A 12,541-nucleotide genomic window follows, 5' to 3' on the forward strand; every position below is an offset into this window, starting at 1 on the left:
TGTTTAAAAGGTGAAAAAAGCTATTGTGGGAAGGAGGAGTGGCAGAAAACTAATTTACCTTTAAACAATATTATAACATATAAACCATTTTATTCACTTTTACTGTTAGAACATTGGGGTATTAGGAGCCATTAGGCGACAATGCAGTAAATACCCCGCTGTCTCTGCTGTGGATTTTTCCAGAATGTGACATACCATCTGAGAAGTTGCAAAAATTATGAAAATATAATACAACATGCTTTTCCAATGGCATCTACAGCAGAATTCCAGAGTGACTGTAATGTTTCTCCAGCAAGGGGTGCTTTAGCACAAAATTTGGCATAAACCTACACCAGAAGGAGCTCACAAATGCATGTTTGCAGTAACATTTAAAATGAGATATTGGATTTCTCATTATTACATTATTTAATGTGATTTTATTAAAGATATTCATCTAAAAAGTTTTAAAAAGTTTATAAACTAAAAATGTATTAGAAAGTAGGTCTAAGCTGTTTGGATAGGGAGGAGGGCACATAACTGATAATCATGATTTTTATTAGCTAGAAAATATGATACTTATTATTTTTGGATATTGCCCAGGCCAAATGGAGTTGTAAAGAGTTATTCAACTACACCAATATGTTTTCGTAGGTTTGTTTTTCTTCTAGTCCTATTTTGAAAGTTATCTGCTCCTACACATCGTGCAAAAAGAATGATCTGTGGTTGGTTGTTCAGTATTTCATCAAGCAGCCCTCTCTAGTCAAAATAGATGGTTCTTGGTCATAGTAAGTGATGGACTGCAAAAAACACTTTCAGCAATTGTCTGGCTTGTGACACTACTTGGATGCCAATATAACCAGCAGCAACAATCCTAGACACATTTAACTATCCTAGATAAATGTAACTATCATTTCTTTCTATATGATAAATAAGGTGGGCAATCAGGCTGATAATCATTATGAATGAACAAAATAGGTGATCAAATTGTGCTCCTATTACACTATACAATCCCATAGCCATTTAAACAGACAAATCCTTGCCACATTTAGATGAGATTTTTCAGTTTCTATTGGCTGTAGGCTTTCCCCATCTTCTGTGAAGCAACTTTGCTCCTCAAAGCCACCAAAGTCACTTGTGCTATATTAACAAGGATTTCATCCTAATTACAAAAACCTCAAGTGTTCAGTTACCAAAAGAAAACTGCAAATACTGACAACCAATACAGAGTGTGTCTCCACTAATGGCTTGGCATTCTCACACTGAACTCCTTTACCCACTTGGTGAAAGACAGGTGGGAATATGCAAAGAGGCTGTTTAAATATCTCACATAATGTGCTAATGTATGTAATAACCTTTGTAACTGTTTTTTTCCCATTCCTTCTATCTGGCTTATGAACAAGAGTGGAAGTTATAAAAGCCTGGAAGCAAGATCTTGCTGGCTCATTTAGGACTGCCACTGAGATGTCCCTGATGATTGTCATGAATCGGCCTTTGGAAAGGTTAAGGATATCACACCAAAGATGTAACATGGCATAAAGGAAAAGGTCTCATGGCTCTTTCAGGGGAAAATATCATGATCAGAAATGTCAAAATGCCAAATGTTTGCTGAAAGATTTCTCCATCACCCCTCCTTGCCTCATTCCCTCTATCTGACTCATGCCTGCTATCCTTGTGAGTACACTGATGTCAGCCTCCACATGATCCCTGATGTTTGCTAAGACCATTTTCCATTTTCATTAGCTATTAAGAAAAAAGCTTGTGGAAATGTGGGAAAGTAAATCTACTGAAAGCATGAAGTGATAGCTGGAATGTGGCAAAGCACAGATGAATAGTTATGAGAGAGCTGGTAACCAGGAAGGAGAAGAAATGTGACTTTTTAGCTAAAAAACAAGCAAATACTGAATTCACTTCAATTTTAATAGAGCCATAAATTGCTGTATCCTACCTTAACAGCAGCTGATTATACCAGTGACAGTTAATTACACTCAACATTCTATTTCCTCTGAGTATCACAATCTGGGGTAAAGAGACTAAATTACAGCCTGGAATGCTGTCATTACCAATGGGCGTACTCAATTACAATGGTGAGTAATCAGCCAGTAATAGATCCCAAAGACAATAACAATGAAACTGAGACTTTTCTTAGTGAAGATACAGGTGCAGATTTGTGGTCTCAAGGTTGGAAAACAAGATACTTAGATTTTTTTTGCTACTTTTTAGTTAAGATTCTGGAAGCATCAAGCAACAAGTAGGATTTTGCTACACCAGGGGTTTCAAATACCAAGAAAGCTTCAAACAAAAATGTATAATTTACCCTTAAATCCAGCCTGCAAATGATATTTTTGTTTTCCTGTGGCTATATACATAAATTTACAAAATAATAAAATAATGATAACAATGTTAAAAGCAAAAACTGAGTCTTACATATAAAAGGAACCATTCAAACCAATTCTTATTATTATAATTTAGACAGATAGTTAATTAAATCTACCTTTGTGGATTCATTAATTATATAGTGGTATATACAGCACATCAGAATTCAGAAATGAATGGAATTATCAAGCAAATACACTGAGAATGCAGAATTAACTGCTCGCTTACCAACACTTTACTCACAGTAACAGTTGCTTCCACCAGCAATGCCTATGTTATCACAAAAAGCCTAACACAGTTCTAGTATAATAAATATTTCATTATATCATATAAATTCTTTCTTACTGAGAGACTGTTATGGGTTTAAAACGTCAAGTTTTACAACAATTGATAGCATATCTATAACAGCTGGCCATAGACCATCAGTGTGTGACAGTCACATCATTGACTGGCCAGTTCCCATGACAGCTCAGTGAGCTGAAAATTTATTGCTCAGATTTTCATGCCCCGTTAAGCCTTTTTGCAGCTTCCCTTATGATTAATAATGGATGGATTTTGATGAGGTTTGTTCTAGTAAAGTTTATAGATGACTGCTTAATAATTACCTATAATAGACGGTTCTTTGGCTCACTTCTCTCTGGAGACCCACCTCCAGCCAAACTATATTTACTTCTCATTTATAGTTTCACTGTCTTGACGTTTGTTTAGTCCACAAGGTATATAGTAAATTGAATTTTCTTTTGATCTCCCATTGATGTTGTATTGCTTCAGCCAAGCTTTAGATAGTTCCTGCATCCATTTATCTTTGTCACATTTAGTAGTTTAAATGTTAAAGGGGAATTCCACTGATTCATCTACAGTTCTACACAATTACGTGGTTTAAATGTAAACAAAGTCAGGTCAGAGTGGTTTGATGAGAAATGCTCCATTCTAGAGAAACCTTCCAGGTCAGAACTGTTCACAGCGTTGGTGATAGGACACAGAAATATATAATGCCTCTAAAAGTTCCCTCACAGAAAGTTATTACAAGAAATGGCTATAAATTCACTGCCTGATGTCTTAGACGCTGTTTTATAGTACACTCTCAGTAAAAAGGTATGAAACTGTCACTGGGGCTGTGCCCCTCTTGTCAATGGGGTGGTACCCTCAAGGCTAGTCAGGGAACATAATTGTACCATAATCCATTGAAAAAGTTGTACTGACTCCACACCCTGTCTCGTCTCCAGACTTTTTATTTTATTGTTCTGTTTTAAAATATTAGCTTCTAAAAAGGTACAAACACATACCTTCAAATGACTGTTGTACCTTTGAGGGTAGAGTTACACTGTTTGTACCTTGGTGGATGAAAATATACCTGCACGGAACCTTTATTTCTAACAGTGTAGATCTGCAATAAGGTTTTGTCTTACTATGTGTTTTTAAATCTATCCATAGACAGGTCAGTGTATGGCAAAGAAAACTTTTTTTTAAGATTTACCACAGTTATCAACATATACATATAAAAACTCACACTTGTAACTTTAGTGGCCATTTTGGAGAGCAAATATAATGTCCTGTATGCTTGTCTTGGGGTGCATTCCCCAGCTCGGCACCTAATATGGAAGCTGCAGATACATTCTGTACAGCCAATAACAGATAGCAAATCTAAGGCTGAGAGAAAAACTGAATCTTAAGTAGTATTCATAATTCACACTTGGCATCTTGCCAACTGTTTGCAAACTTCCTAATGTTGTAAATACATTTTTAATTTGAAACCTGATGAGGTTGATCGAGTTTGACAGGCCGGGCACCCATGCGTATCTTCTCGCTCTCGTCTTTTGGGGTATGGTGTTTGCTAGCCTAGCCATAAGTAGCGAAAAAGCCCTGCAGTAATGTCTTCCATCAGTTGTTTCAAGCTGGTACGAACTGCAAAAAAAAGATTTTAGGCTTTAGAGTAGTGAAACCATTTAAACGCTCAAATCTACAGTCTTCGTTAACCAATATCCAAGTTGATGATTCACTATTCATGTTCAGTGTGCTGCTCCCTCACAGTCAGCAAACAGTCCTGTCTGTGATCAGCATGCTGAGATGTAAGGGATTTGGCTTCCAGGGGAATAATTAGTCTAGTCTGACACCTTTAAGCATTGCCTCTGATTATTCCCTGTCATGTTCATTGACAGCTCATTTTGTGTGCCTTCTTTTGAAGTTACAAAATCCCTAAGCTGTCATATTTACAGAGCGAGGCCTCCTCCCTCTGAAACAAAGAGCCGGGAAAAAAGAGAGAAATCCCTAAAGCATCAAGTGGGTTCAAATGAATATGCACCAGCGCTGTCCACAGCAGCAAACAAAAGATGTAGGCATGTGCGTGCACACAGATAGCGTGTATACGCAGCTGTTGCTTTGATGTTTGGCTGTAATAGAAAAGGCGCCTTCATTTGCGACTTTATCGCTGTCACGGCTGCTTCCAGGAGTTTGACTGACAGGTACAAATGAGTTCTGTGTACATCTTGCAGGCTTTGTAGCTTGGCTGATGTCACCAGAGAGTTTGCTACAGATTACGTATTATATAGTCGCGAAGGCAAGAAAAAAGTCCCAACCTGCCACTGTGTGATTTCACGCTCTTCATGAAAGTCAAGCCTAAGCCTGTCATCTAGGAACAGAGTTTGAAAGTGACCAGGCTTGGTGTGACAGGATGCTTCCTGTTCCATAAGATCTGTAGACCCATTCTGCGAAATGGTTCAGGTGTTCTCATACTGCTCTGCCAATCATGAGCGGATATGAGCCGCAATATCCAGCAGAGCTCCGGGCTTGTCTGTATCTCTTGCTTTCTGTTCTTTCTTCATTTCTAACGCGAAGTGATTTTTTAGCTTGATATCATTTTTTTTCTCAAAAAAATTCTGAAACTCTTGCTTTCCATAGCCCTGACTATTGATCTTATACTCAGCGATGTGGGATCCTCAGAGACACCTGCTTTTGTTTATTTGGCCTTTATCACTACTTTTATTTTTTTCCCCATTCCGCTTCCACCGTCACATGACAGCCCATCCATCACAGCAGTGTGGTCTGCTTGGATGAGGAACGGCATGCCAGCACAGCCGGTAATAAGGACATTAAACATCTCAGTCTGATGCAAGCCTGACTAAAAGAGTGACCTTCTGCTCTGAGGAGGGCAGCGTCCATCTCCATCAGCCAGCCCAGCACTCTCAGATCAAACACCCTGCCCACTGAGTGCTCTCTGAACACTCAGTCCCATGCACATTTCTAAATGAGTGACCTTAGTTTCTAATTGGAACAGTAGATGATCTATACTCTTAACAATGAAGGTGCCATGTCACAGAAGAACCACTTTTGGTTCCCTAATAAACTAAAATTCAAAACCACCAGTGAACCTACAGTTCTGAGTTTTTATATATAATGTTGATAATGGTCAAATAGGGGCAAATGTTGGCACTACTTTGAGCACTATGTCCTGCATATATTCCTCCAGGAATGGATTTTAAAAAATACATTTCAAGACAAAAGCTTATCTCAAAACTATCCTCAAACTATGTCTCAGGCATCAAGGAGAGCATTTATAATAATTTCACATAAGTTCCTGGAGGGAGCTTTTAGAGGTATTAAGCTATTCAGAAGTCTGGTTCCTATCACTACTGCTGTGTCTAATTCTGACTTAGTTTCTCTACAGTGGAGCATTACATATCAAAACACTCCAAATGACTGTTTATAGTCATGGGTACTGTTACACTGTGCAAAACAGTGAAAACTTGAAATGTTTTTTTAAGTGTTTTAAGTAAAGAAAATTGTTCTATGTAGAACCAAGACCACTCCAAGAACCATTTGAATGATTAAAAGGTAAAAGGAAGAAACTGCAAACAGTATAGAGCTAAATAATAGTATAGAAAAATATACAAGTTTACTTGTAGTTGGCAATTTGTTGGAAGCAAGATTCCACCATGAGAGGTGGTCTTAGCAGTGATGAAAGGAGTAAAATGAGTGAAAGTCACACTACACGGCGCTCGCCTGCACATGATGCACTGATTCATCCAGACTCAGTGACTGTACTGACCAAGAAAAAAATAACAGTGAGAAATGCTGCCCACTGCAGAGCACACATTTTTCACTGGTAGCACTTGAATACATTGAGAGCTGCAGCTTCATTTCTCTTCTGTCTCTATCTCTATTCTTTCTTTTCTTCTATCCTTCTCTTTTACTCTGTCCCGGTCTCTCTGTCTCAATATCTTCTTTCTCCATCTCTGTCTTTTTCAATCTCACTTTCTCCATCTATTCTTTTTCACCATTCAATTTTTCTTTCTTTCCTTCTCCCCGGTTTTCTCCTGTCTTTCTTTCTTTTATCCTCTCTTTTCTGCCTCTCAATATCTTTCTCACTCCTCTTCTCTCTTCTTGTCTCTTCTTTCCATACTTTTGTCATTTTTCTTTAAATATTTTTCTATCCACTGCATATTTCTTTATTCTCTTTTCCTTTCTCCACCTCTTTTTCTCTTTTCTTCCTCAATTTGCTATTTTTTCTATTGTTTCACTATCAAGCTATTTTTCCTTCTTTTTTTTTCACTTGCCCCCTTCACTTGTTTCAAAACCCCAGTTATGTAAGCCTCTATCTTGAGAGAGTAAGAATGAGAGAGCTGGAGTGAGAGTCAGAGTGAGAGAACTAAAGTAACAGTGTGTGAGAGAGCTACAGAAGGAGTGAGATACAGTAGCTGTAGTAAGAGCGACAAAGCCACAGCAAGAGTGAGTTATCTGGAGTAAGAGTGACAAAGCTATAGTAAGAGTGACAAAGCTACATTAAGGGTGAGCTAGCTGGAGTAAGAGTGACAAAGCTGTATTAAGAGTGAGAGAGCTAGTATAAGACAGAGATCTAAGTAAGAATGAGTGCTCTAAGTGGAGTTAGAGTGAGAGGGCTGGAGTAAGACAGAGCGAGATAATTGGAATGAGAATGAGAGAGCTTGTGCAAGAGTGAGAGAGCTGGAATAAGACTAAGAGAACTAGAGTAAGAGTATGCTGCAGTAAGAGTGAGAGAGCTAGCATAAGAGTGAGAGGGCTGGAGTAAGACTGAAAACTACAGTAAGAGTGAGTGCAGCAGTAAGAGTGAGAGGGGTGGAGTAAGACAGAGAACTACAGTAAGAGTGAGTGCTGCAGTGAGAGTGAGAGAGCTGGAGAAAGTCAGACTGAGAGTGCTGAATTAAGACAAAGTGAGACAATTGGAGTGAGAGTGAGAGAGCTACAAGAGTGAGAGTGAGAGAGCTGAGGAGAGAGCTGCTGGTGGGTTAAAGGAGCAGCGTCTCTCTCCTGTCACCTGACAGAGTCCGATCTTCGCAGCCTGCTGGAGTGGAACTGTCTGACAGTTTGAGGGCAATGCTGCATCTTGCTCTCTCTGCTGAATGTGTTAGCCCTGCCGCTGCGCAGCTCACAACCTCACACTCAACCTGACAAGCCAGTAGTGTCCAAGCCAGACCCTCAGAGTCGATTTGCATACCGCTTCCATCAAAAGAGAACTTTCATCATTTTTTTACACCATCTGAAGACACGAATCTTCCACAAATCATTAAAAAAGCGAAACTTTTGAAAAACAACCTTTGACGCTCTTTAAGTTTCAGCAACAGATGTAAAGATAAACCCTAGAAATAGGTTTTTATTCAGTAAAAAATCTTGGGGGGTATGGAGGTGTGACCTATGTAGCTTGCAGTATGATGTGATGAGTAATATTTTAATAAACAAAAAGCATAAGCTGGATGGGGAAACCTGGGGAAATGGTGACCATGTAGAGATCACGATAGCAAAAGTGACAGCAGTGTGGGTGATTTTTCACTGGATGTTACCAAAAGGTGCATTCTAGCTAGCTCACAGGTGCTAATCTTAATATCTTCAAATCTCAACCTTATCTGTTCAGCCGGATCTCACTCTAGTGTAGCATATAGTGATGTACAGAGGAATATACATTACAACAAATTTACTCATAACTGTGCGAATTTGCACATTAAAAGTGATCTTTTAAATCAATATTTAACCTAAAAAGATTACACCTGGCTGGAGTTCATCTTTAAGACTTATTATCTAGTAACTACTATGAATACAACAACTATGCCACTATAAATAAAGGCTCCTCAATAGTTCCTCACTTGGATGTACAGTTCCAAAACCTTTAGTTGCTCTAGAGGCTGGCCATTCTGTCAAACCTTAAAATTTAAAATGTTCATCATATTTATTTACATTATTTAGTGAATGGTTCTTCTTTTTATTTACCTCCCCAATTTCCTCCCTAGTTTAGTCATGGCAAGTTCCCACCTGCTAGTTAGTTAAGGCAAATCAAGAGGCTTTTATTGTCATTCCATCTATGTACACGTACACAGTGGACTGAAATTACGTTCCTCCAAGGAACACAGTGCAACAGGTTTCGTGACAAGCCAAACTGCTGCTAATGTAACATTACTAGACAACTCAACATGCTTGGAGGAGAACAATACCTGCCCATTGTTTTCTGTCAGCTACAAGATGCCCACATTGGTTTGCATCGCCTTCAGTGACGGGGAAGAGGGACGATCACTCTACCCACACAGAGAAAGTGAGACCACAGATGGCTGTGGCATCAGTAAGGATCTTCTGTTCTTAAAGAACCACCCATTAAACCCATTTTTTTCAGGGGACTAAAGACGGTTTTGTATGGCATTGTTCAAAATATCCTTTTGGAACCTTTATTTTTAAGAGGAAACTAAAAAGCTAATGTGTTGTTATTACAGTGAATAAATGAAGTTTGGACGCTGTGTAGATACTCACCATGTCCTCAACATTCAAATGAATATCTACTGTATGGAACTGAATTTTAAGTTGAATGTGATCAATTCTATTAAATCTAACCCTAAACTTAACTTCAGCCCAAAGCCTACACCTAATCCTAAACCTGACTCAAACCTTAATGATGTTCTCTTCAAGTTTCCCTACAGTCTTAAAAATTATGGGTTTTCAAGGGTTCTTTAGTAAAGAAAATTGTTCTATATAATACCACAAACATTCAAAGAACCATTTGCATAACTAAAGGGTGCTTTGCATCATGAAAGTGTTTTTCAGTTTGATGAAGAACGTGCTGTAGATGGTTTGATATAGAACTGTTTTGAATAGTGTTCTATATAGCACCAAAAAGAGTTTTTCTGTTGTCATGATGCCAAGGTTGTACCAATAGAAGAACAGAAGAATGGTGACATACAGGAGACCATTTCCAAAAAGGTTCTACATTGTCAGCACAGTCTTCATCAATCTGAAGAAGGTTTCATGATGCAAAGAACCCTTTAAGCACACAAAGGGTTATTTGAGTGTTCATGGTTCTATATAGAACCATTTTTTCTTACTGAAGAACCCCTGAAGAACCATCTTTTAAGTGTGTAGATTAACCGTTAACAATATGAGCTTATGATCTTCTAAAGAGGATTATCAAAATGCTTTTACCCCCAATAAAGTTACCATTTCAGAGGTGATTATACGCTTCTGCTCAACTTACAAACACTGGCTATAAACCACTGAAGAGAAGTTAAAGAGATGTTTGTTCTTTTGCAGTCATGGCTGACGACCATGAGAAATCACTGAGACTGGATTGTGACATGTTTACTCATATTTAATATTTCCTGCTGTTTTCAGAGATAGTTCAGCTTCGTATCCACAGCTGCCAGAAAATACTTTTAAGCACTGGAATGTGCAGGCTGTATATGTTACATGAAACATGTGCTTCTCTGTATCATAGTTTTAAACCAGCCAAACTTTACACTGCAGCCTGGGTGCTCATATTAAATAATTTTGTAGAGTATAAATTAGGTTAGTAAGGCATACTTGGCATCAGGACTTGAGACTGGTGTCCTATTTAGAAGGAACAACAAATTGCCATAGCTACATCTGATCCACTGGGAGAACTGCAATGTTTTTCCCAAGTTCTTTACCTAGTTTTGGGTTTGTCTTAGATCATCGGTATGAAATTATGACTCATAATTCAATGGATAAGCGGAGAATGAATGTTTGTCCATCACTTGAAGGATAGTCTAAAGATTATCTCCAAAAAAACACATTTTTAAAGGATTTTCGTGTTTTTGTAAAACATGTTAAGATACACTGTAAAAATGACCTCCTACAGACATAGAATTTGAAAAAAAATGAATAGAAACTAATATCCCACTAATGGAGCGATGTAAATGTGTTATGATGTCCACCTCCCAGTCAATGCAATAAACAGAATGCATGTGATTGTATAACTTGTCTGGGACTATTTTGCTGCTACATGTTTATTTAAATGCTGAACATTCTTGTTGTAAAAGATTTAGCACAGTGGCGGCTGCCACCATCATAACCTGCTATGCAGAATAAAATACCGTGCACAGTGTTTTCGTACAACACAGTCAATTAAATGGCCATATTACAATGCACCAAAAAAAAGCTTCAGAAATAAAGAGAAACCCGTTTACTCACGCAAGGAGTGCCACTCATCTTGCCGGATGGTCTTGGTGATGTTGTAGGACAGGTTCTTGGGTATCGTAGCTGAAGAATAGTGGTACTTGATATAGGAACATCTTGTAATTGAGCCTGAAACCGAAAAGAGATCAACCAGTTATGAGACGACCTGGCAACCACAATGAAGCATGTATAGAATATATATATAGTAAGAACTCCAGTCTATCATATCAAGGATTCTGCTGCATGTTTTATTCTTCTGTAGAGCTGCGGAGGAACAGATTCTTTTTGCTTTATCTGAATAAACCCAGCACTTGCAAATTCACAGAGCTTCTCACTGTAGGTGACTGTTCACTTCAGTGAATTTGATGTGAAGCCATTTATTCGGCATCTGTTTAACAGACGTCTGCTGTTGCCTTTAATTTCATCAATACATTTTTGGTGAGATCAATAACACCTCCAATTTTCCTTCCTTCCATACATCCATCCATACATATTTTCTTCCATCCATCAATTCATCCACCCCACCTTCAATCTATACCTTCTTTCTTTCTTTCTTTTCTTTGATCCATAGATCATCCTTAGTTCCCTCCATCCACCCATTCATCCATGTATTTATCTTTCTTTTTTTCTTCCATCCATACATTTCTCTTTCTTTCCCTTCTTCCATCATCCGTCTGTCCTCCCTTCCTTCCATCCATCCATTCCATCCATCAATCCATTCATCCATCCATCCTCCATCCACCGCCCATCTTTCCCTGCCTTGTTTAGTCCATCCATCCATTCATCCATTTATCTTTCTTTACTTTTTCCCATCCATCCATCACCCATCCATCCTCCCTTCCTTCCATTCATCCATCCATCCATCCTCCATCCACCGCCCATCTTTCCCTGTCTTGTTTAGTCCATCCATCCATTCATCCATTTATCTTTCTTTCTTTTCTTCCATCTATCCTCCCTTCCTTCCTTTCATCCATCTTTCCATTCATCATCCATCTATGTACACTTTCTTGTTTCTTACATCTACCTATTATCTGTCCATTAATTCTTTCTTCTTTCCTTCCTTTCTCCATCCATCTGGCCATCTCTCCCTCCATTCATCCATCCCTCCCGCTCTCCCTTCCTCCATTCCACCATTTTTCTTTCTTTCCTTTCTTTCTTTTTTTCAGCCCGAGGCACTTCAATATCATTGCTCTCTTGAAATTCTGTCCCAGGAGAGCAGTACGCTTCTTTCATTTTTTTATCCTTAGGACAAAGTAAGGCAATTACATTTCTGATAATCATCAGAGAGCTGATTCCTTCAGCCTGTGCCTGACTTCACTATCTCGCATTTTTCCGCTGCAGATTTCCAAGCATAAGCATTTTGTGAACATGTACATGCCAATGCTTTGAAGAGAGGAAGAGTTACTACACATATTGCTTCAAGGCTAAAGTGATTTCACTCGAGAGAAGCACCTTTGAGAGTTCTGCCTGCATAGAAAAACTACACTCTCCCTGCTCTCTAGGTAAAAGAGAGATGTGCTTCCATGCCCTAAAGACACACACTCACACATACAAACACCACACTTGGGAATATGGTCACTGACAAAGGTAATTACAATCTACTGAGTCCTCACTACTGTACATGCCAGGAGTCTTTCCAGCATGCATCACAATCTAATATATCATTTCCTGTTAATTATAATGTTATGCAGATTGGACACAAGTACTTCCTTTCATCCTGAATAGGGAATTGCAGTCCCAGCTCTTGGCCTGCTGTTCCAGC

At 38.6% G+C, this 12,541-nt stretch overlaps 1 protein-coding gene across 1 annotated transcript in view; it reads right to left on the reverse strand.

The window, feature by feature from the left end:
- Positions 1 to 12,541, reverse strand: part of tmem178b (transmembrane protein 178B) — a 127,721-nt gene that overhangs the window by 54,955 nt on the left and 60,225 nt on the right. Inside the window, exon 2 of the mRNA XM_017695843.2 lies at positions 10,795 to 10,908. Coding sequence (XP_017551332.1) covers positions 10,795 to 10,908 — 114 coding nt within the window. The remainder of the gene's footprint in view (positions 1 to 10,794; positions 10,909 to 12,541) is intronic.

This window comes from Pygocentrus nattereri, chromosome 1 (genome assembly GCF_015220715.1).
Source record: "Pygocentrus nattereri isolate fPygNat1 chromosome 1, fPygNat1.pri, whole genome shotgun sequence".
Classification (NCBI taxonomy): domain Eukaryota; kingdom Metazoa; phylum Chordata; class Actinopteri; order Characiformes; family Serrasalmidae; genus Pygocentrus; species Pygocentrus nattereri.